Source organism: Oreochromis niloticus, linkage group LG7 (assembly GCF_001858045.2).
Source record: "Oreochromis niloticus isolate F11D_XX linkage group LG7, O_niloticus_UMD_NMBU, whole genome shotgun sequence".
NCBI lineage: Eukaryota > Metazoa > Chordata > Actinopteri > Cichliformes > Cichlidae > Oreochromis > Oreochromis niloticus.
In genome coordinates, this window is record NC_031972.2 from 3,631,410 (window position 1) to 3,657,701 (window position 26,292).

Genomic DNA, 26,292 nt, shown 5'->3' on the forward strand with positions numbered 1-26,292 from the left:
GGGCTCTTCGTGACCTTGCTTCTATAGTGAGACCTCTGGCCTCTGAGCACCACATGCATCTTCTGGCTGAGGTCTTTTGTCTGTTTCAGCTGAAAACTAAACAGGTCGGTGTTTGCAGTCAGGCTCTGGAACCACAGAAATCAGGTTGGTGGAGTCACTGATGGCCTGGCGGTCCACTCTTAAAACTTTTTTATGGAGTAGCGTGCAGCTTGAATTCCCTTTGAACAGTTCATTGGTCCTTAATTCTTTGTTTTATTTTGTTGCTCCTGTAACACACTTTACAGTTTGAAAAGTGCAGAAATATTGTTTATTATTATTATTGTTAATTATCATATTATCATATGTGCATTATTGACTTGTAATGTCAGTATCTTCTGTTCATGACGACTGTCGACAGGTATTTTAAAGTAGATTATACAGCTGAATACAAAAAATAATACAAAAAAAAACTGGGGAGAAAGGCTCCATACTCGCACCGTCTGTATCCTGAGCAGCACAGAATGCAGAGCTGAAAACTAACTGGTTGACCTGGTTTACTCTCTTTTGCATCTCATGCAGCATTCGAATGGTTTGAACTTGTGGGGTTTATTAGAATGAACGTAAGGTTTCCCCGGTTTAGACAATATTACTGTTCTTTACAGGCAGCTAATCAGACGAGGAGAGCAGATCAAACCAAATATCAGATCAGTACTAGAATGACAATATCCATATTTTTGTTTCTATCCTCTAAGTTCAGTATGTAGCCCACTAAACTGTGTTGAATATAAAAATATAGCTCTAACACGCATTGTGAAAAATGTCTGAACCTTTTTGAGAAGGAACTGAGAGAAAAAATTATTGTTTTCAGATGTGCATAATGTAAAGCTACTCTATAAGAATAAAAATATAAAATGTTAACCCTGCAACAGACTGGTGACCTGTTCAGGGCGTACCCTGCCTCTTTCACCCTGTGGAGGGGATTGGATGCAGCCTGCCTGCAACGCTGATAAATATAAGCAAAAGAGAGGGATGGATCGATGGATGGATGAAAAATATAAAATAAAATTCCAGAGCGAAGCAGCTGCCTCATGTTGTGTCTGCATGTATAAAATGAGATTTGAAGTCATGCAACTATAACTGAGTCTGAGCTTTGAAAGCACCACATATTCTTTTTTTCTTCCTTTTTTCAGTTATGAGAAGTGATTTTTAGGCCTTTAGAGCTTTACAGTCCACTGTTAAGGTTACATTTTCCACACTGGCTCATTCATCTTTATTGCTGAGACACCCAGTAGCAGCATACATAATATACACTGAGTGTTTTGTCTCTGTGGTTTGAGAGTAACCAGTGAGAGGATAACTTTAACTCACAGGTTGCTTCCTGTGGCCCCTGGATCTCCAGTGCAGGCTGCTTTCTGTGACTGTCAGCCTCACAGGCTTCATGAAAGCAGAGGAATTACAATTACAAAGGATTTAAACGAGCTAGAGCTGGATACAGATGTAGAATGTGGTCATATGCTTTGTGTGTGTCATGGAAAGTTGTTATAAACCAATGTTAGACATGTCCAAAATGTTTACTCACTTTACAATATAGAAGATAAAATATATCCCACTTACTTCTGCTGTTTTTGCAAAAAAAAAACATGTGCAAAAGCAGGTCAAAGTTTAAAGTCACTGCTCACAAATATTCTCGGGTCTCATAGTCCACCAAAGCTATGAAGAAACCGCCAATTAACCAAAGTGTAAATACCTGCAGAGAACACCTCTCCCTCCTCAGAACGTCTCTCTTCACCCAATACGCTATTTTAAGGAGGAATCTGGTCCTGGGCTTAGAGGGTGTCCATAGTGCACATTCCCAACCAAAGACATTCAGACCTTTGGGGTTTAATTTGGGATCATGCAACTATTCTGGTTCTCTGCTACAGAGCCATGACTCCTATTTCAACGCAGAGCTTCCTGTTGTTATGTCATTTACTGTAGTTAACATTAAGGATTTTTCTTTACAGACTATAAATAATAGCTTGGCTGACATTTCAGATTTTAATTAAACTTTTTTTTAAAATCAGTGCATTAGTATACAGCTTTCAGCTTCCTTTAACACAAAGCCCAGTTGAGGTGCCTAAATCACCTCAACTGGCTCCTTCCTATCAGTCACGGTGATTTGGGGAACTGATTAAAGTCCATCCTCAGCACATCCCTTTCTAGGTTTTCCAGACACACCCAACCGGAAGGAGACCCTGGGGTAGACCCAGAACCCACCAGAGAGATTAGATCTGTCATCTGGCCTGGGAATGCCTTGGGATCTATTATTGGAAAGTGTTGCTGGGAAGGAGGACTGCAATACCTGCTTACCCTGTTTCCACTGCGACCCGACTTTGGAACAGCAGAATATGATGGATGGATTCCAGTTTTGTCTTTTACTTTTTATCTGGAAATCCCATCTCAGCTAGATCACTTCACAGCTCTCACTAACAGCGGTGATTGCTCATCTCAGCCTCACAACTTAACAGTTTCATCACTAAATTAATGAACTTTTCCCAAAAGAGCACGTAGCATTAAACCTATGGTCAGTACTTTATTATAAACAAAGCTGCTGCTGCTGCTCTCTCTCGCTTTGCTCTCCTCTGTGAACAAAACCATCCAGATGGAGGACATTCTGCTGCTTTGAGCTTTCTCGTGGCCTTTAACTCTAACTTTGCTGGAGATTTTTGCCAGTTTTAAAATATGGTGCCACTACATCTACAGAATTTAGATGAGTGAAAATGTTGGCAAAATCCTATCTTTGGGTAGTCAGTAAGATTATTCTTCAAGGGACCACGAACATTTCTAGAAAATGTCATGGTGGTCCATGTGTTAGTTTGAGATATTAACATTGCCATCCACAGAGACATGCCTCTGTCATGGTCGGGGCAACAGCTGGGCTGTTCAAACTTCAGGAACAAATTGTACCAGATGTTTGATTTCCGAAAACATTCAAGAAAAAACATTTGTGGCAGATCCTTAAAAGGATTTGGGCTTTTAGAGTTTTGTTTTGCAGCTTTAAAAAAAGCAGTCTGAATTATGTGAAGCTCACAGGTTTTTTCTGTATAAAGTTATAAGTTGAGCTTCAGTTGCCGGTGGTGGTGTAAATATAAGGTGTTTTCTATATTTCCTAATGGTGCTTTCTGCTGGTGTGATGGCCAAACCCGTGGCCACACTCTAAAGTCGGTAACTCTTGTATTTTCGTTTCTTCATTTGAACACAGTAACACACTTTAGTTTCCAGTAACTTTATTGATTGGTTTGGATACATTTGTTCTATTTGTAAGCGCGCACATTTAGTTTACTTATGTACTCATACCACTTCATTACTTTGATTTTTGACTAACCTTTGTCTTTTATTTCTTACCTGCCATCATCCCTGGGAGTTGCTGGACAAAAGACGGTAGCCAAGGTTTGAAACCACTAAATGCAAAGAGGGATAATTGGACCACACCACCACTTCCTGCTGAAGAGGAGAATGTGTGTTTTCTTTCATTTAAAAACAAAGTATTTGTTTTGAATTAAATATTTGAGTTTAGGGTTTAATGGTTTTTGATTTTCTTCTTTGGTGTTTAGTTTATTAACAAACTAGATTGTACTGCATCATTTGGTGATTTATGATAGTGTTTTGTTTAGTTACCCCTCATGTGTCACAATGGTCTGATCAGCCATTATATATACCCTTGTGTGCTGTTTCATGTTTAGGTTAGTTAGGTTTGTTTGGGCAGTCATTTGGTTTGTTAAGTTTGCAGTCTTTGCCTGAGTTCAGTTTCTTTGACCTCTTTTATGAGCTCAACATTTATTACTTTTGTAAATATAATTTTGGGGGGTTAAATAAATGAAAACCATATTTTTCTAATAATTCCTGGGACTCCTCCTGTTTTTCAGCTTGGTCAATCACAGCTGGGATAAGTTCAAACTATCAAATACAGCAATATTTAGTGTGAGTGTGCTTGGCTGAGTTGCTGCTGGTTCATTTTTAAATGCACACATGTTGAGAGAAATGCAGGTTTCTGTACTTACCTTCACCAAATAGTTTGCTCTGACTTGAGCAGCTGTAGTCAACACTCACCACTGAAAGAGCCTGATTAGCTGTTTGCCATCATATTGTCATTTATAATGCTGTGAAAAAGTCTTTGCCTTCTCCTTGATTTGTTTTTGGGGATTTTCTTTTGGGTTTTCTGCATATTTGTCACACCTAAATGTTTCAGATCATAAATATCATCCAAATAACCCGAGTAAATGCAAAATATGGTTTTTGAATGGTAACCTAATAACTGCTTGTGCCAGCCTTGGCAGCAAGAACTGCAGAACTGCAGTCGGTGATAGCTTTACTTCCTGGTTCTTTCACATTCATGAGAGGCTTTGAATAGAACAGAAGCAGCAGGAGACGGGGCCTGAGGAAGAGAAGGGCAGACGTGACTCCCTAGCGCAGCTGATGCAGCTTCAAGCTCTTGTAATTGAACTGAGGCTGGGAGCTGGATTGATATTGGCAGCCGAGAGGATTTATCATAGCACAGTGGTTCCCAAACTTTTTTTGCTAGGCCCCCCTTTGTTTTACAAGAAAATCTTTATAGCAGATAACCTTAAAAATATTCTGCAGTAGATCAAAAACTGAAGAAAACAATGAATCAACACGTGAACATTACCTGATGCTGCTGAAGTGAAGCAGAGCAAAGTTTTATTAGAGACACAGCTAAGCGTTTTGTAGTTCGGCATAATTTTAAAAAGTTTGCATTTCTTCAGTATTGAACAGCAGAAATGAGGCTTTCTTGTTGGAGATTTAAAAAAACAACAAAAGAACCCAGCAGCTGACAGCACTGTACACAATGGTAGACTCGTGCGTAATAAGCAAGCAAATAATGCAAAAAACTGAGATTGGAATTACACTGAGAGAGAGAGAGCTGTGCAGGAAGTGTGATTTTTATCGTGGTGGAAGCAAAACAGCAAAACAAAGAGGGAATTAATGATGTTTATCCAATGTGAAGCATAGTTTGGATCTTCTTTCGCTGCTGGTTCAGTGAATTTTGGTTGGAGATCGACAAACCCTGCAGCATCAGAAGCTGTGAGATATCAGCTTTCAGCACCGACGGTGTGTCTGTGTGCGTGTCGTCGGGTAAGAAAGCCGACATCTCACAGATTCTGATGCGTCGGGTCCGCACTTGTGTTTACGTCTGTGTGGAATCCGTGTACCTGCTCTCATTTACTGTTTTAGCTGTTTGGTGTTTGCTGAAATAGTTTTGTGGCCTTTAACCTGAGATTCTGGCGTTTCTGGCAAAATACATTTAAACCTAAAAGTTGATTCAGTTTTTAATAAATCGATTGGAAAATTGATTATTGAAACCCACACTTGGTACCACCGTTTTGCAGGTGAAGTCAAAGGCAACATATGCTTAATCATATTTTCTAGTCTTTGGCTTGAAAGGAAGTTGGTTTGGAAGCATATTTAGCAATGCTTCATTTTCTGCTTTGTGTTTGTGTGGGAGCCCCGTCAAAAACCTGTCCATTATGCTAGCAGTGTCCAAGCATTCTTTTTTCTATTCATACTGCGTCCGCCCTGCAGTGGCTCTGCGGGCCCCACTTTGGGAACCACTGTCATAGCAGATTGTTGACAGGAAGCAATGAAAGTGTTCCTCCTCCTGGAAGGGGAACCCGGAGAGGAGCCGGGCAATACAAGCAGGACTTGAACTGAGGTATCCTCGAACATGTCAGCAGCAGAATTAGACATGATCGATAAGAGGAAAGACAGCCCTACTGAAAGCAACGAATGCACCACTGCATGAAGGCGTCTGCAAAGGAGAATGACCGAGGTCCAGATTTAAAGTACGTGGCGGGAATGCTGATTGGCCTGAAGAAGCCCAGGAGAAATATGATTGGACAAGACCAGTGATGTCACAAACAGCTTGACAGCATGGGAAAGTGGAAGTGATGCGAAGCTTGGATTCAGCCAGCAACACCTGAGAGCAGACTGACGTGAGACCATCAATTTTCCTTATTGAACTTACACATAAGCATCATTTAATAAGTTCAAACTCATAAATTAAAGTAGGGAATTCCTTGAGAATAAATGTATACAGAATATACACCTGTACTGTTATTATTGTTTGTAATTTTCCACATTTTGGTCAATAATTTTGAAACTCTACTTCTTTTACTGTTAATGTTGGCAACAACAGGGCAAAGGCCATTCAGAATGTGGAGTCCAAAACCATCTTTTATATACAGTCTGTGTAAGAATATCATTATTTTGGATTTGTCACGTCTAGTTTTCACCAGTTTTGAGCTTATTTTCAAATCTTTTTTGAATTGTTGAAAACCAGTTTTTAAACTTTATTTTAATCTTATGATTTATAATCTCGTCGTTTGTGATACACAAACTCTGGCAGTGTATCAGTGCTCTCCACTGAATGCCAGACATCACCACAGGAGAAATCCTGGAGGATAGCTGACCTGTCAGCAGGTGGCTGGCCTTGGTTCTGAGTGCTTTTGGATGTAAGGAGAGAAAAGTCGACCCCCATCTCGATGAAAGCTCATTTAAAGCTCTGAGCCGGCGTACATGGCTGCACCATTTTTAAGAACCCCTCTTTTAACACTTGCAGAGAAGTGCAGGAGAATATGTGCTGCCCTGCGAGGCCTGTGTTGGTGTTATAAATGGATCTCAGGGGACCGCTTCTGACTGACGAGGGCCAAACTGCAGAGGACGCTGATGGTCTGGTGGCCACTGCCTCACGGGACGCCAGAGAGAAAGCTGCTGGATTCAGGCTGGAGAAGAACTGAAACCCAAGCATCATTGAATATTTCATCGGCCATGTGGAGAGTCACTGCTGTTTTGGAAATGTGATAGTTTAGTGTCAAACAGTGAGTCACAGACATGCAGGAGGATGCCAAGTTCAATGCCAAATTAGAACAGCAACAAACAATGTGACGCATCAAGTTTCACCAAGCTATTTATGAAAAGCAGCTCGTCTTGGCCTTTTTGATCCTAATTGGAAGACGGTAAAGTAGTAGCACCGAAATGAATTTTGACATTCGGAAACTAAAAAAACTGTTGTGTGGGATTACAGTAATACAATTCTACAAATACTGTTGCTCACCTTCGTAGTTGTGGAAATTTCTTTTAACAAGTATTAATGACAAAAAAAACCTTCTGAATTTAACATGTGAGTAAAGTAACAAATGTTTGTTCATATGCACCAGGAACAACTGTAGTCTGTATGTTATCAATAAAGACAACATGCATCCATCACTGGATTTGCACCTTATCAGTCTCTCACTGGGCGACTCTCCTTTATAACAATGCTTTAGTTTATTGAAGCTTCCAGACTTTGTTTATGCACAGCTCTCTTATGGTCCCGCCACAGAATGTCAATCAGGTTGAGGTCTGGACTTTGTGCTGTTGTGCTTGGGATCATTGTTGTGTTGCGTGACCCTTGAGGTTATTGGCGACTTAAGCACAATATAACTTTGGGACTAATTTACTGACAAGACCACTCCTTAAAAGATTGTGGCATTGTGTTAATATACATGTGAATATTTAAGACCAACAAAGTGCCAAAACATCTGCTTTTATAAACGTGGTTACAGAAGCTGATGATCGTTTAATCAAGTGCATCTGATTAGCAGCAGTGATGCAGTATTTTCTCCATAGAGTCCTTTTGAAATCTGAAAATTGCTCAAAACAACATGGTGTTAGAGAAGTCCTCAGTAGAAGGAGCATTGTGTGGAGTGAAGTTGTTTTCCCCTGAGCGTTTTAGGTCCTGACAAGATTGGATTAACTCACTGATTCAATGACAGACTCGGAAACCTCAGCGTCTGTGACCTTCTGACTGCAAAAGGATGGTCGCAACAAGGTCATAACCTTTCTGTTCATTTCCTCTTTTTAGCTTTGAAGAGTGGATAGGGAATTCAGAAACACATTTTCTCTCGTTGACTCATTGATTAGGAAAAACATTTTAGGATTGCTGGATCTTTAACCACAGATCTGACATCAAATCATGATTTTGTACCAGTACCAGACTTTCCAAGTATATATTTTTTTCTGAATGTCAGGTTTGAGAAAGCTGGCTTTTGGTTTGCTTTTGTTGTAATTTGGATGACTAGAGTTGTGCTCACATCCTTGGATACAGTTTTTGGATGTTGTACCTGAATTATATCATTTAACACTTCCTGCCGAAGGGAGGATCTATCTATTATCTATCTATCTACTGTGCAATATAAAGCGCCCTGAGGCGACTGTTGTTGTGATTTGGCGCTATATAAATAAAATTGAATTGAATTGAATTGCTGCAGTGTTTGAGCTTAACTAAAGTCATTGTAGGTGTATTTTAATGGAACCCAATGCCAGTATTTTAATTAGACAAACATGTAAATCTTTCTTGTCCGTGGTTTAAGTTTGGGTGGATCTTTCATGTCCAGCAGGTCACAGGTTGACCTGCAGTGGAGCCTCCACTCAGACAGGATCCTAGGAGGAGACATAAACACCCAGCCATGATCTGTCTACTCCACAGTCAGTGGCATAAGTGAGGAGTTTTTTTTTCTCTTTTTTTCTTTTTTTGCACATTCGTATGTCAGTTTGATACGTGACCAGCAGAACTCAGATGCTGCCTGTGTTTACTCTGAGGTGAGGCCAGCAGCCAGACTGAAAGCGATACCCCAACTGATGTTTACTCAACTGCTGTGTCCTAACCTTGGTACCTACGGTGGCTCCTGACATGATCCACCTTAATACTGACAAATGACTTTCTGACCAGGAAGATCCAGAAGCGGAGAGGGGAGGACTGGGTAATCAATCTGTGAAGATGTTAAAGAATTTCATTGGTAAGGTGAAGCCTAGCTGTGCATCACTGGTCATAAAGACTCTGATCAGGTTGAACAGCAAAATCATTCTGATGATAAGTGATGAACAAAAGCAGTTTTAAGGTTCTCTCACATTAGTTTATTTCAGTTAAATTCATCACTCACTTTTTTGGTCCTGTAGCCAGAAAATGGTCCCTGCAACAGTCTTGTTTCTGTAACGACTGGCAGAAACTGACGAGAGTGTGTTTCAAGAGATAAACCGTGTAAAAGTGAGCACTGTATTAGTGTTTCTATAAAAATGTAGCCTGGTCGTAAGAACTTTGGTTTCTGGTGATGGCCTTACTTCTCAGACACGTGTGAATAAATGAATTGAAGAGTTTTCTTAGTAAGATTTATCACAATGCCAATCAATCATGCTCTAAATCTGGTAGGAGTGTTGCTGCTGACCGTCCAAATTTAGACATTATGGATTTAGATATATTATAATATTGCTGATTGTACCAGGAAGTTTGGAAGTAGCCTGGTGCTCTGTGCAACCATTAAATAACTCTGTCATCAGCATACAGCTAGATCTCAGATCAGGATAGAGCAAAGGACCTTCCTGGTTCCTGTTAGGGAACTGCTTTTTTAGATTAGACTGTTTACAGCCAAGACACAAGCCTCTGTTTCCATTGAAAAATCTATTTTAAAAAGTCTATTTAATCTTTACTGAGATGGTGAAATACACAAATGAGAAAACAAATGATACCTTGGCAAAGAAATGTGTTTCATCAGCATCAATGAAGAAAACATCAAATTGGGACTAACCTGGCTTTGAATCTTTTTATCTTATTCATACTAAAACACGTGCTGAGTAAAATGATGTTTGTGGCTTTCTTTTTAGATTAAATGTTGGTTTTCTTGCCATCGTTGAAGACTTGACTGCTTTCTGTAACAGAACATGTTTGTATTCAGAGTGCGAAGCCTCATTTTTTTTTTTACTATGCCAGTAAATTTTGGGGGTCAAACTCTTCGACTGCAACACCTTGAGCTTGTTAATCAGCTGCTCCTGATATTTGGACATTGGCCTTGACCTCTGTGTGACCTCTCCTGACTGAATCCTTAGTGTCAGGTTTCTCTGTCCAGCTACTTGGAAGGAAGCCTGGGATGATGTGGCAGTGCAGAAAAAACAGATGGAGTGACTCACACTGCAGAAAAGATTCAATTTGATGAGTGATTACATGTAATATTAACTGCACTTAAAACCCTTTCAGTGAAATCCAGCTGGGTTCATGTGTTTATCTTAAATCAGGTGATGATGCTGGAGACTCGCATGTTAGCAGTTGTTGCTGAAAAACCCCAAGGTGAACTTGAGTTGTTCTAATGACCAGCAGTCAGAACCACTGCTCCCCCGTCCCAATTAAACCTGATAGTTAAAAGCAAATGTGAGCTGAACTGGATTGTTCAGCTTAGAAAAGGAAAAACTGAACATTATAAAGATTCAATCATGTTGCTTGGCTGTGATCACAAGGATTGACAATGGTGGTCAAAGTATCAACGTATAAACTATTGTATGTATTAACTGTTAATAATGTTAAACTGATTTCAAATGTAGCCATTGTCTTTTTTTAATATTATATTTCTTACTTCACGGCTCCTTTCTGTCACATGGTTGTGAAGAAGGCCTTTTGTCTCCATTCAGTAACTTTGTGTCACTGTGTCTGTGTTTGTTGGTTAAACACAGCTCCGTGTGTGCGGGATGCCACAGAGTGGGAGACGGACAGGTGAACAGAATAGTTTGAGAGCTGATGACAACTTGCTGTGCTACTGTAAACGCAGTGAAAGCTTCTCAGCAATTTTTGATAAATCTAAAATGGTCTCGCAGGGGAAACTATGGAGCGGAGCACGCAGCACTAGGATGTCAGAGCTGAATGCTGTAAAGGCTTTTGGAACTCAGGAGTGACACGTTTGGAACTGGTTGGAAAAGTGACTTTAGAAGAGAGCGTTGATGCAGTTTATATATGGTCAAATCAATCTAATGTAATATATCTGCAGCAGTTGGTTGTATAATGCCATGTAAGCTTTCATAACATATGTATTTTTTGGCTTGTGTTCAAATTAAGGCTACGTTCACACTGCAGGCAAAAGCGCATCAAATCCGATTTTTGTGACCCTATGCGACCCATATCCGATCATGGTATGACAGTGAACGGCACAAATCCGATATTTTCAAATCCGATCTGGGTCACTTTTGTATGTGGTACTGAATCCGATACATATCCGATATTTTAGAAAGCGACTGCTGTTTGAACGGTCATGTCGCATTAAATCCGTCTTTTACGTCACTAACACAAGACAGACGCCAATTATCAGCGCCAGTGAAGACATCGCGAACGCTTCCTGGCCATCCAGTGTAGATGTCAGTGAAACTGTTGGGAAGACAACGTGAACATTTTATTTGTACTGTATAATCTGCAGATTCTGACAGAAATCTGCAGATTATCCTTTGAAGCACCGCTTCTCTAAAACTGCAATAAGGATAATTATTAGGTTATTTACATTATTATGTAAATAACAGAATAATTTAAAGCAAAAATTGGGAAACGTAAAGTCCGAAGTCTTTATATTAAGGGCCATCAGTCAAACAATATTGTTTGCTCTGGGTCTAAACAGAGCGAGTTGTGTGTGACGTCTTCTTTTGCGCATGCGGGCCGCTTTGAGCGTTCACACTAGAGCGCATTTGCTGTCGCATTTTATTTGTAGTGTGAACAAGCAGACAAAAAAATTGGATTTGATAAAAAAAATCGGAATTGAGCATTAAGACCTGCAGTGTGAACGTAGCCTATTTCCTGTCCATGTTTGTTGATGTCACAATGTTCTGTTTTAGTTGATTCTGATACAAAATCTAATGAACTGTGTATCAAATAAATGTCAAATACCTGACCTGTTTAATGAGAAATCCGTGAATTTGTATTTAAACACAGGACAGTCTGTGCGCGCGCGCGCACACACACACACACACACACACACACTTATACACCTGTCTTTCTCTACTGAAGCTGTGTGTGTCTTGAGAATATATTAGTGTTTTACCCTAACCCCCGTCCAACCACATCAGCACTTTTTGCTGAGGGAGGTTATTATGAGTTCACTGGACACCATGTTCAGAGGTGTTGGGTCATTTTCTGAGAAGCAAATGTCACGCACTGTCCTGACATCATCGTTTGGCCAATCACTTTTCAGCTTTCTCTGCATTTTTTCCCTTGGTTATTGTTGGGGTTTTGTCAAATCTCTAACCAGCACCTGTCTCCTCAGCCTGCAGACATTTCAACACCAAATCTCTACTTTGAGTTTTCTGTCTTGTGTCTTAAAGGGAGTTCTTCTCAAAATGAGTCTACACCAGCAGAGGAGACCATTTTCTCCAAGAAGGCTGACTTATATACCATAATAACATGTTTACATCTATACTTACTTGTTTACATTTCTAAATTTTAGCTTGAATTAAAATGTAAATTTGCCATACAACTTTCCACCTGTCTGCACTACTGCATACAAACCAACGTACTGGAACTGGAGTAATATTGGCAGTGCAGGCTGACTGCCTTGATATCTCTTAACCTAATGATTACTGATGGTAAATGAGTGAACATAACTGATCTAATCTCAGTTAACACTAGCCAGCCTGGTTAGCAAGCTGCATTCATGAACTGTACAGGCTAATTATTGCCAAATAACTGTCTGGAATAATGCTGAAAATCCACTTAGAAAAACTGAAAAACTACTTTGTTGTGATATGAATGTGATATGTGGGGGAGGTCTTTACCGGGAGGAAAAGCTGTAAAAAGTAGACAAATATCGTTAAAAGTCCCAAAATTTGTGCCCCCTTCATATCTGTCAAAGCTGTCTAGCAGGCAACTCTTTTCCAGGCTGGATTCAGGCCCCCAGACCTTATGTTTGACACCCCTTTTTGTGCGAGCAGATCTATTCACATAACTAAAAACATTTAATAGCTTGTAAACAGTTATTTCTGCTGTGAAGTTGAACATTTTGATCTGGGACTCTACAGGGGCTGAGTTACTTTACTTTTAAATTCTTAGTCCAGAAAGTTGCTTCAGGTGTTCTTGTGAACTAAATTATTCCAGAGCTACTATAAGGCACCGTTTGAATTTTAAATGACTGTTTTAGACGAGCAGACACAACCTTTGAATATTATACCAAACAGACACGTTTTGTTGATACGTGCATGTGGCAAATGGCGCGGTGCGGTCGCGGTGGGGCCTGTGAGCTGGGTGTAAGTGAAGCCTTTGTCTGGTCCCAGCAGGCTCTTTACACGTCCAGCTGCTAACTGCAGGATCAGACCCAGAATTATGTTTCCTTGTTGTTGAATGTATGTAGAGTCTTTTCTTGTGCCACAGTGGGACTGAAGGAATGGTGTTTACTGCACAGAGCCAACTGGATTGCACCACTTGCACACACACTGTAACACACACATCCATTCACACACGTGTTTCCTGAAGTTCATGTGTGACTCTGGATCTACATTTCATTTTAATATTTAATTATTTTCTGTCTGTATTTATTTACATTTACGAAAACAAAAGAACTGTACTTGAATGTTGTCACTCAATATGAGCGCCATTAGCTGCACAACATGCACACATATGATACACACACACACACAGACACACACACACACATCCGCAAATGTACACGCCAACATCCCCCTCCATTCACCGCCTCCTCACCCACTCCCTCATTGGCTGAACGTGTCGTCACGGAGACAACAGCTGTCTCCAGGATGAAGAAGCTACTTTGAGGGTGCCAGCCAGTCTGCAGGCCTGCAACTGGAGAGTCCCATGGGTCCCTCATGGCCTTCAAAGACACACACGTACACACACGCACTGGCAGTACAACAGGATTAGCGCCCTCTGGAGACGAAAGGGGTTTTTTCGCCTCTGTGCAGAACATTTTGTTCATGCTTCATGTCAATGTTTGTCCTCAGTGCAGTGAAGGCCTGAATAATTTGGACTGCTGATAGCCATAGCATTAGTATATGCTTAATGTAAAGTGATCATATGAAGGTAAACAAGTTTATGTACAGATTGTGTAATAACTGCAATCACAAAGCACAAAGAATTTGTGTACTTGTTTTTTTAATTAAAATAATTGTGGCTGATTTCACACACAATAAGTGCAAATTGAGCATCAAATAAAACTGTTGCTGCATCTTTCTAATGGAGTTCTCAGAGTTTTCAAGAAGTCTGAACTCTGGGCAAACTTGTGTTTCTTCCCCCCCCCCCAGCATAAGATGAAGAAAAGTTTTCCTTCATGGCCTGTGGAACTTTAAAACAAAGATTAAACTTAATTAGATGAGGAGCTGAGCTGCCTCTGCAGGAAAAAGGAAAATATTTTTTTCCACCAAAATTCTTTAAAGGGGATTTCACTGGCAGGCATGATGATATCAAACTGTACAATTACTCAAAGATTTTATCAGTGGACACAAAAAATTTCAAGGGCACCAAAGATATTTTCAGGATGGGGATTAAAACTTGGATTCTTGGAATTATAACTTGAAAGATTTTTAAATTTGTTCTTAACTGAAAATTTTAGTTTAACATAATTAACAACATAAGATAAATTTGCTTTAAAAATGGTCTTATTCTGGTAGGTGATTACATGAAAAATTACATGAAAAATACTTTTAGGTTGACAATTTGATTTTTGCATAACTAAAATGTTATCATGCTAATGACAGAGTGAAAAACAAAGGCTTGTTTGAAGGAGACCACTGTAACCTTAAATTATATATTGTTGTCTTTGAAATCAAAATGAAACCTGTGTGATATTGAAAGTGTACTTTTGACATGACACACACACATTGCTGACTCACCAAAGGGTGTGTGTGTGTGTGTGTGTGTGTGTGTGTGTGTGTTGCATGTGTTGTTTGGGGTCGACTGCAACTGTCAGGACAACGGCCCATCTAATCTGCACCTGCCACTGACACAGCAAATGTATCTACACACACACATGCACACGCACACACTCACACAACCAGCCTTTAGAAGAGACAGACGGAGCCGGTTGCACGGCATTCTGGGAAATTGTGCTTGGATAACTGGAATCATCTGTACTGATACACGCTACTTTTACTGCTTCGTATTTTCCTCCCTAGGCTCCTTCATTTCTATTTTCTGCTTTTGTCTTTTATCAGCCAGAAGCTGATTTTAGGGCCTTTATTGTGGTTGGCATTGAATTATTACAGCGACTTTTTAGTGAATTATTTCATAATAGTAGGGTGGGAAATTTCACAAAGATTTATTTCTTCATTTAATTTCCTGGTTTGTGCTGTCAGATTCAGTATAAGTAGAATAAACTGAAGGCTGAAGCCCATTTCCTTCTGTTTTGTGTGCCGTTGCACTTCATTCATGTTTCTTTTTTTCTGTTTTTAATGTTTTGAGAAAAAAAAAGGTGAACGAGAACCATTTCTAGTGGATTTATGTTGTCTGAAAAATATGGAAAAAACGTCCCAGCTCTGAATGAACCCTTAAGTCAGAAAGATGATGCAACAGCTTGTCTTAAAATTTTGACAGGCAGAAACATTGTGGATGAAACATATGAGATATAAGAAGCTTTACAGTTAAGCTGCAAATTCATGTATCAGATATCAGTTGTTGCATTAGGTTCTAAGTGTTTGTATAAGCAGAAGGATGAAAATTAGTTCAAAATCAACCCTGGTTACATGTCAGGAAAAACAGCTGTCATGTTGTTTAAATCTTCAGAGCAATAATCCAATCACACACATCCTTTTTATAGTCTTTATGTTCTTTCTGTATTTCCTCTTAAAGTACAAAGTCAGAGTGACTTCTCAACTCAGGATCTAAGATTTACTTATTGCACCTAAAATATGTAGTGCCAAACCTCATGTTTACTGAAAAACCTCGTTTAAAAAAAAAAAATGATGTTCTTGTCATGTTGAAAAAAGCTCAGAATGTTCCATCACAGACTGTGTTAACAATCTGGGCGCTCACTGGGCCGAAGTTCAGAATTATGCTCATAAAATACTCAAGTTCTGATTCTAACATAACTGTTCATAAAATGTTAAACCTTAAATGCATCTTATGTATCACTCACGTTGCATCTCTGGAAACTGAAAATATCTCTGCGTTTGGTGCACCTCTAAAACCAAACCCAGGTCGTTGCTGTTAAAAGTGAAAGAAGTCTAAACTATAGTTTGGTTCATCTGTCTAACTCAACTTCTCTAATCTCATTCAGAAAAACAGACACACGCACACACACGTGCGCACTCACTCACTGTAACTGCACACTCGTGGCTGGATGCTGATTGACAGGCGGGGCAGGTGTGGCCGGTCTGCAGCAGCGTCGTCCCACCTGTCAGTCCGACCCCCTCCGTGCCCACAAACACACACACCCACCCCTCCACCCTTCTTACCCCTTTACCCACCCCTTGACCCTTGGCCTCGTGACCAACTACCTATCCCTGTGGGCAAGACAACGACCCCCTTGTTGCCCCTTGCAACCATGACCCAGGCCGCGGCTGTAGCTTCATAAATAAAACTCAGGCTGTACCTGCCTGCTAGAGCCCACCAAAACTGTTTACAGCCACCCCATCTCCCATGATCTTTAACCTCTGCACTCACCACACACCCCATTCTGACACCACTGGGGGACCACAGCCTTCATTACAGTGCAGTTCAATCTTTATTTCACCCTGCAAGGACAAATTATTTAGACTTTACCTGAGCATTCTGAAGACGTACCAGAGACTAGTTGTTCATGTGTGACTCAAAAGGTTTTTTATCCAGTAGATATGCTTAGATCACATTTGTTTCAGGTTAACTGAAGTGGAGTTTGTGCAGGCACCAAGCTTCTTTTAGTATGACTGTTTGCTGGACATATTACATCACTGCAAACCAGCAGGTAACCTGCTGACTGGAGTATGATCATCGCAGCAGATTGCAGAGATCTGTGTCAAGCCTTCAGTTTCTGGCTCTTGCCAGTGATGTTTCATGTAGTTCTGATATTCCAATATGCACAAACTACAATGAAACATCTACTTCAGTTTTCAGCACAAAAAAACTGAAAATAGCCCTTATAAACTTATTTTGAAAACTTGGATTTTATGGCTTTAAGTGAATCCTGGTTAAAGCTAACCACTGGGCGTCGGTGGTCATGGTTATATCCTGTGATGGATTTAAACATCTATACTTTGGTATTCTGTTTTGTTTTTTTCTAGTGGGATGCTGACTGTCTCAGTATTTCGGTTGGATCTCAGTGGATGTTTTCTTTAAATTTTCTCAAAAATTGTCTTTCTTCAAGTTCTTTCAGAGGACAAAGTGTGTTTTTCTTCCAGCTGACAACTGATCTTGATACAGAGGTTCTGCTATAATAACTCCAGAAAAAATACATTGTTAGTTAATTGTTAATGGTTCAGATACACTGGAGATACACAGATACACTCAATCCCATGATGCATTGAGTGTTTCTTATTCAGTCACCTTTCTCACTCACTATGTGTTAACAGACCTCTCTGCATTGAATCATACTTCAATTCAATTCAATTTTATTTATATAGCGCCAAATCACATTGTACAGTAGATACACAGAAAGAGTAGATTAGGAGATTTGTTATTAATCTCTGTCTCTCTTCCACAGCATGTTTTTTATCCTGTCTTCCTTCTCTCACCCCAACTGGTCGCAGCAGATGGCCCCGCCCCTTCCTGACCCTGGTTCTGCCGGAGGTTTTTTCCTGTTAAAATTGAGTTTTTCTTTCCCACTGTCGCCACAGTGCTTGCTCATAGGGAGTTATATGATTGTTGGGTTTTTCTCTGTATGTATTATTGTAGGGTCTATGTTACAATATAAAGTGCCTTGAGGCGACTGTTGTTGTGATTTGGTGCTGTATAAATAAAACAGAATTAATTTGAGTACAAGTATTCTATGTGACTAGGGAAATTTGTGGCTTTCCAGTTAATGCATTGGGGGGGGGTTTCTGCTAGGGACCGACTGCAAGTAGTTGCAGTGACTTGGTTAAAGATTTGTTAAAGACAGCTCCCCTCAGTAATGTGTGGAAAAGTTCAGGAGTACATGAATGAAAATAGCTTAATGGCTTTTGCAACTTAGTGGTGGACACAGAAGCAGGCATGGTTTTATTACTGGAGACAATGGCGTTACTAACATGGAGTTCAGAAGGCATTCTTTTCTTCGTGTTCTGGCTTCATGTCAGAGGTGGTGGGTTCATTACCGTCCCAACAGTAAAGTGGAAAGAATGTCTATGTTGGAGCGTTCAGCCTCTTTACCGTGCAGAATCGGTGAGGTAATCCTTGTTTTTAACAAGCACTGACTCTACTCTCGAAGCACGAGGGTGTTTCACAGCGATGACTTGTAACTGCAGAGAGGAGACAAATTGCTGGAACAGATTATTCTCTAGAGTCCCACTCACTGGAGGTTTTTACTGTGAGTCATATGCCAAAGCCGATGGATATATATACAGTACATACACTAAACACACAGGCGTGCTTTCACCCTGTAACACGGGGGTGGTGGCGTAAGGGGGAGTATCATCAGGCAGATTAAAGTTGAACAAGTACTCAGTAAGTGGAATCAAAGCTCTCTAGAAGTACTCCTGGGAAGTCTCAGTTCCAAGACATTTATTGTCTTCAAATTTAAATGTTAGGGTGTTGGTGTGTTTGAAATTGAGGAACATGTGCTTTTAAACCAATGTCGGCGGGCCCTACAGTTTATTTAAATTGTAAACTTCTGTTGTTTACTTGCTTGTAAACTTATTTCCTTAGGACTTGTATTAATCTACTTTGGCTGGTATCAACTCCGATGTCCCCTCTGTCAGCTGAAAACTGATCACCACTCAACATGACTCAACATGCCACAGAGGCCAGGACCGTGAACAAGGAGAGTGTGCCCAAAGCTGTCACCTGACACAATAAGCATAATATTAGTCTGCATTTGGAACTCAAATAACTTCATATAATGTCATAGAGTGAACTAGTTTTATTATTTTAGTATTTTCCTTTGATCCCAGTGAACATCGTCTCTTGGATGTCCTCCTTGGATTTTCCAGCAAAGAGGAAGTTTGTATGTATGAATCAGCATCAGAATACTTTATTAATGATGTGGTTACAGTCCAAGACAGTAAGAACAGTAATTAACTAACTAAATCAAATAATACATTACAAAGTTGCAAAATATAACAAAATGGCTCTAATATGAATTTTTTCATATTACCATTCAGATAGTAATGGTGATGGTACCGTGTCAGATGATCCAGACACTCTCACTGGTGGGAAGAACAAGAAACTGATGAAAAGATCCAGGTTTGTTGTGTTTACAGGTGAGAGTTGCTCCATGTGGTTACAAATTGTCTTATTTTCCTTAACATCAGATGTGAAATGAGCTCATATGTCTGCTGTTTTCTTCCTCCACTGACATGTTGTTGTATTTTCATGAGAAAGTGCGAGTTAGGCAGTACAAACCTGGACATCTAAAGAGAGAATTGTAGTTGGATCACTTCCAAACACGTCCCGCCTTTCTACAAACCTTAATTATTTCTGATTGGCTTTCATCTCTCCAGAACATTTCCATCTTGTTTTTATTTGTTAACCAAAGTGTCAATACATATTATTTAGTTATTGTCTTGTTTTCGTCAGACGACAAAGGTCCTTGACGAAAACGATTGGTCAGTGAGATTAACAATGCAGTTCACATAAAGTTCACCATGAAACAAATGAGACAAAATGTAGACATGTAAATGGCATAAACATGTAATAGTATGTATGCATTGAGTGGATGCTGCGTGACCTTTCGCAACCACTCAATGACCAAATTAGTTTCGTGCTTTGCTCCAGTGTGGGTGCACTGTTGTACTTGGAAGTATCTTAAACATCTGTCCATTTAAGGTCCAATTTTAGCCACCAAACCAGCAAAGCTCCCCCAGGAAAATAACTGTATCATATAAAGTGTAGTATATGGCCTCAACAAGAGGTTCTGTGATCTTACTGGGTGGGGTTTGCCTCTCTCTGCAGCTCCCCGTTGGTCATTTGTGATGATTCCTAGACATGCGACTGCTTTATATAGATATATGTATATTTATATACAGTACATTAGCTATTATGTGATGCCTACTTAACAAGGTGAGGACCTCTTCCTGTACTGCATTGTATGTTTCATTAAATTTCTCTCTTTGTAATTGGAATTATTTGCACAGCAAGAAAATCTAAAGTGCGTTTTTGTGTTTTTTTCCAAACAGACGGTGACTTCTTAAAAAAATATTTTAAAGAGTTTGCATCTCAGTCTCTGATTCTAACACGGCTGCTTTGCCATACAGGTTTAACATTTAAGTTTGGGATCTAATGAGAGGCTAACCTAAAAGCTAAAAACAATACATTAAAAATAAAACCATGATATATGATCATAGCTGGAGTTATGAGATTCTCTGGATCTGAAATCGTAACAAATGTGCAATTAAAATCAGAGGTCAGGTGGAAAATTAAAGTTCCTTATCAAACTTTTTTTTAAAGGCCTTTATAACTAAATTTAAATAGAAACATTGAAGCGAAGCATTAACTGTACTGTAAATAAAAGCAATTACTGCTGTTGAGAGAACTCGACTTCTCTCTTAGAAGGAAGCAAAAAGAAAAGAAATTCCTTAAAAGTTGGATAGTGTTTCATTGTCCAACCAAGCCCTCTTACCTCAGCCTTCATCTTTTTTGGGGGTCATGATGGCCTTGGCCCGGCACGCCGTGGCTCTGCCGGCCCGCAGGCGTTTGCCCCGCGAGGGATTATCCAACCACACCCGGAAAAGACGTGTGAAATTGTGACGGGCACGAAAATAAAATGACAAAGTTTGCGAGGCAGTACATAAAGAAGCGTGTTAGCTGTTGGCACGCACGCTGCTGTGTAAGCCGATATGTATCCGTGTGTGTGTAGATGCCCCGTTGGTGGTTGGGCCAACTGTGAGGCCGGTGTGAGTCAGTGGGTTTCAGCTGCAAAGAGCTGTGATCACAGCTAATAGCAGGTGCTCTGAGTGGGAAACGCGATCAGATCAGCACGCTGCAGCTGTATGCTGTAATTGATTAGAGTGAGTTTTACGACAGTAAGACCTCAGGCATGCAATCAGTCGGTAGCTCTTAATACCAAGACTTCACCCCCTAAATACTTTGGACCTACTTTTAACTCATTGTGAAATGTAAATGATGCAAGAAAGACTGAGAGGGTGCTGACTGACGAGCGTGTGAGCCATGACGAGACCTTGTTAAATTTTATTCATGTTTAGGAAAGAATTGTGGCAGAGGTTATGGATTTTGATATGACTCGTATCTTATGGTTAAAGTGCGTTTGTGTGTGTGTGTGTGTGTGTGTGTGTGTGTGTGTGTGTGTGTGTGTGTGTGTCTAGATGTTTACATTCAGTTTCAGTTCAAGGTTTAAAATTTCCCCCACAGCAGCACGGCATCTCTTTGATCACAGACTGAAAAGCTGTCCAAAGGTTTTACTTTTGTATTGTAAAAATAGAGATGCACTGACTCCATTTTATTTTCTAAGTTTTATAACTCAGACATGCTGATTGTGATTTCTTTTTTTCTTTTTATTTGGGGGTTAGTTTCCAGGAGAAACATTAAAGCAAATCAAACATTGAGCCACTTCCTGAAGCCTTTCTCTAGAGTCATTTTTGAAGTTCTGGATTTGGCATTGATTGTGATGTACAAATCTATAACAAATCTATAACTAAAGTTTTCCAGCTTTCAAGTGACAGCTGTGTTTATACAAATGCAATCCAGCTTAAAATCACTGAAGTACATTCAAAACACCAGTTGTAGTGGGAATGCTGTGCTGTGGTCAGCTTCTTGAACAATGTTGAACAACACTTACTTTAAATTTGTCATGATTCGACTGTGAGCAGCAGGTAGAAACAGTCCCAAACGCAGACTCAGAGGCGGAACATGAACTCAAAACACAGCTTTATTTGCTGAGAATGGAAAATAATACAAACTATACTGGGAAAATAATATCAACTAAACACAGGGGGAAGAACACGAGGAAATGCACAACCATCAGGAAGATCACGACACAGGACCGAGGGAGACGCTGACGTAAATACACAGAAGGATAACGAGGAACGTGAGAACACACGGGGAACACAGCTGACACGAATTAACAAGACGCCACAGGGGAAGTACACCGAACATGAAAACACAAGACTTTCACAATGATCTCCTCCATACCTGCTTCATGCTCTGGAGGACGGGGCAGTGGCCCCCCACACCCTCTAGCAGATCATTACATGAAGGAACCTTTTTAAAAAGACAAGCGCGTCCATGCTCACAGGTGTACACACGGGTGCTCACACACACAAACTACACCCTTTTTGGCTCCTACCTCAAAGCACACTGTACGCTGTCGATCTTACGTGCTGCACAATAATGTTTAACATTTAGTATTTACTGTCATATTCCCATATATCATCGTGATGTTGTTTATTCTGTTACTCTCGTTTTCTTCTGCTTGTTTTCTTTTTTCTTTCTCAACAGGTGATCCAGGTGATCGATATATGTATTTTTTGTCTGCTTATTCTGTTGGTTTTTGTTTTTTGCCCTTTTTCCCCGTCCCTCTTCTCAGCCATTTTTCTTTCCCTCTTTCTTTCTCCCCTTTCTTTCCTCCAGTCAAGTCTGTCCCGTATTCAGCATGGACGATTACGGCAAGGCTGGGATGGTCCATTTGGTAAAGTAAATCCGTTGGGCATCTTTCTTCGCCTTTAGACAATAATTCTGATGGCAAAAGAGCCAAACAGGACAGGCAAAAAAATAAATAAAAATAAAAATAAATAAATAAATGAAATCCAGACCCTTTAACTTTCAAGGAAATTATGATGCATTAGTACAAACAAATAATCATTAATAAATCAATATCAGTGACATAAACACACAGGAGATGCAGGATGAGTTATCCAGATTCATTTAATAATTAACCAACAAATTTAGATTGTCCAATTAATGTTGCTACTAATTCCCTGGTTGATACATTTCTTTACATTTGCCCATTTGTTTGTTAAATTGATTCATAAATAATTAATTGATCAAATTAAACTCCAATTCCTGCTAGCTTTGGCAAAGCTGAGCATGTTCGGTCTGTTGTGTATACAGTTGTGGCTCTAAATACAGACTGAAGTGGCAAAGTGCGCAAAAGCAAACTTTGTACCACTGACAAAACATTAGGCCACAACTGTATTCATAACTCAGGCTGATAGTAGCAACAGTTTTTAACCCAGCACAAGCTCTCTAAGAAGACGAGGAAAAACTCCTCAAAAACTTGAGAAGAAACCTCGGGAAAGGCAATTCAGAGAGAGATCCCCTTTCCACGGATTGCTGGGGGTGGGTGGGAAATGTATGGAAAATACAATGGCAACAAGACTTAAGACCGGGTGGAAGTTCCACTGCGATCTCATGGTCCACTTGTTCTTGTGGGGTGCTTCCAGAGGGGCGGGCCCTGTAAAAATGATAGAAATGATAAAAACATGGACAGCTATGTGTCATAGCGTTTGAATGTGACCGAATACTTCTCTGTTAGAGATTCTGCTCTGTAACACTGTTTTGCTTGGCATCAATACATCATTTGAGCCAGGGATGATTCTGAACTTCCTCTAGGGTGAGGCGGTCTTCATGGCTCTGACAGTAACAACCCAACAGAAAACACTTGCAATCTGTTCAGAAATACAAAAGTGGGATTCGAGTTTATCACGTTGGTGTTTATATAAGTCTGCGTGTGCATTAGCGATACAGATAAAGACAGATAACACAGAAAACAGAATTTTCAAGCCTTGTAATGCGACAGGTTAAAGAATTAACATTCAGCTTACCCTCTGAAATGTCAGTGCGCATCTCAGATGTGTTGTTGTCATCAGGGATGATGTGACGTACCAGCCAATCCATCACCGTACCCAGCTGCAAAACTGTGACGCAGTCTGCTGTGGTGGCATTAAAGTCCTGCCAGTTTGGAGCAGGTGATTTGGTCCCTAAAATCCAGAGAGAAATTATTCATGGTAAGGAATTAATGTGGACACTAAGCGTGTGGGCACTAAGCGTGTGGGCAGGCAAGGACATTTAAACAGTGAGGCTGACGACCTACCATTTCTTCGTGTGACTGCTTCTGGTCTAAAAGTGACTCCAATGCCAAAATCGATGAATCTGACACATTGAAATGGTGGATGATCAGGCGATGTGTCACACACAATATTGTCTGGCTTAATGTCTCGATGGAAGACACCCTTGGATTGCATTTCAGCGGCTGCATGTACCAGCTGTCTCATTATGACCTGACAGACAAATGAAAAATACGTTCAAATAATCAGATTTACATTATCCATTAAGGATTGCCATATATGTTATCTTGCCACTCGCTGACCTTAACCTCCCTCTCGTGCATAAAGGTTCTTCTGTTTGCCAGGTAGGCTTCCAAGTCTATGTTTTCTTTTGGCCTTTCAAAGACCATAATGAGTTCGTCTTCCAAGTCATACCAGTCGATTAAAATGGGGGTCACATTGCTGCTTGTAGCCTCTGGTCCTGCCCCCACTTTTATTAGCAATGCCACCTCCTTGGGAATCTTGGTCATTTTACCATTAAGAAGCTTGAGAAACAGAACATCAAGGTCAGTGTTCAAACATTAGGCTGTTTGAGGTACACGTTGGGGGAAAACAACAGAAAAAGACAAACATTTCTTACCACTGGTTGGTAGCTGACTAAAACGTGAGCAACATGCTTAATCACCACCTGCATTACAGAGAAAATGTGTTTTAGAAAAAAGAGAACAGGAGGAACTAGAAGAATTGTAAAGTGCACACATAAGAAGCCATACTGGGAAATTGTCTTCTCTGCGTTTTCCAAAGAAGACAGTCCCAAAGCCTCCTTCACCCAGCTTATCCTGCTCTTTGTATTTTTCTTCAAAGTCCTCTACAGAGAGACAAAACAAACACAGGGGTTGTGATTAGTTGTATGTAGGAAAGCTGTCATTGCCTCAATGTACACATTCACACAGGCTTTGTTAGAAGCTTCCTGGTGATTAGCAGATGGATACCAGCTAAACTCTGAGAGCTTGGGAAAGAGGCTCTGTCACTGCAGGTGTGGTGTGTACTTCTTACCTATACTGTGACTTTTGTATGCACTGGGCAAAGGTGTATCTGCCTCAAAGACGGAGCAGCTGGCCTCCTCCTGTGAGCTTGATGTCTTGCTCTTTTTACTGGGTGGTTGTTTTGTTCCATCGCTGCTTGACTTTCGTTTGCTGCTCTTCTTTCTGAAAGCAGCTGCAAAAACAAAAACCAATTAGACCTCTGAACTCCACACAGGCCTACAGATGATCAATAACTAGAAAACAAAACATAATCTCTCTGAATGTCTCACTTACACTTCTCCAAGACAAGATGGCTGAGGCCTGGGGTTGGACTTTTGCTGTCCTTGCTTCTTTTGGAAGCTTTTTCCAGTCTTTCTGTGGCATAATCCTTTTGTTTGGAGTTCTTGATTCGCCCATCTGACGTCCTGTCCTCTATCCTGAGGAACCAGGGCTCAGTGTGGCGGTCTGCAGTTTGTACAAAGATCACTTGGTTACTACTGAATCAAAACACCTGAAGGAAAAGCCCCAAATTAAGATGAATTTAACAGGTAAAGGAGACTTTACTCACCTAGATATTTACGCACACCCACAGCACGTGGTGTGGTAAAGGTGGGCTGAGATTTTAACGACATGTCAGAAACTGGTTCAAAATTGTGCTCTTTGTACTAAACTCACTTGAACTCTGACTTTGTATGCAGTTAGAACTATCACAAGACATTAAAACAAAACATGGGCATTGATGACATCACAGGAATCTAACATTCTAATCTATGCAAACTGTCTCCAAGGCTATAGAATATCAGATTAAATCAAAACAAAGGAGTAAAAAGCAGCATCAGTCTTAGGGTGTATGTTACATGTTTGCCACTATGGATGAGTGAGTGCAATACTTCATCAGCCTGTGTTGTAGCAACCTGTTGAACCTGCTGAGAAACTTTTCTTTGTCCACTCTGCCCCAAACTTCACATGCTCCATAAAAGTCTAGGCCTAGAGACCTCTGCATAGTTATTGCAATTAGCATTAGGTTATCAGTATCATCTGATATCCATGACATTTACAGTACAGTACTCACACATGACATAGGAGGGAATAAAATTTAGATTTTTTGACATAAATTTGATCATATGAAATTGGATTTTTTTAAACTATGAAATAATGTAACTTTTTCCTTCCGTCATACTTCAGAAATATAATATCTTAAGTTTTGAACATTTTAAAACATTGAAGTTTGCTCGTTGTATTTATAAGATCCAACATGGACGTGCTCCACAATCATTGGTCAGTCATGTTAAAATCCATTATCAGTGGAAAACAAACCTGATCCTCTACTAGAGGTGACTGTGCAATACCTTTTAGACATAACACTCAGCAAACAGTTATTATCAGTTAC

At 40.1% G+C, this 26,292-nt stretch overlaps 1 protein-coding gene across 1 annotated transcript; it reads right to left on the bottom strand.

Moving 5' to 3' along the window:
• Positions 1 to 22,744: 22,744 nt before the first annotated feature.
• On the bottom strand, positions 22,745 to 25,684 carry LOC109203020 (serine/threonine-protein kinase pim-1). The gene is made up of 10 exons (XM_019362048.2): positions 25,471 to 25,684; positions 25,197 to 25,367; positions 24,934 to 25,095; positions 24,651 to 24,745; positions 24,518 to 24,565; positions 24,201 to 24,422; positions 23,925 to 24,111; positions 23,656 to 23,811; positions 23,407 to 23,499; positions 22,745 to 23,285 (listed from the first exon to the last, which is right to left on the bottom strand). Exons 1-9 carry the CDS (start codon positions 25,532 to 25,534, stop codon positions 23,408 to 23,410), a joined length of 1,197 nt encoding a protein of 398 aa, XP_019217593.1. The 5' UTR covers positions 25,535 to 25,684; the 3' UTR covers positions 22,745 to 23,285; position 23,407.
• Between the last annotated feature and the right edge of the window lie 608 nt (positions 25,685 to 26,292).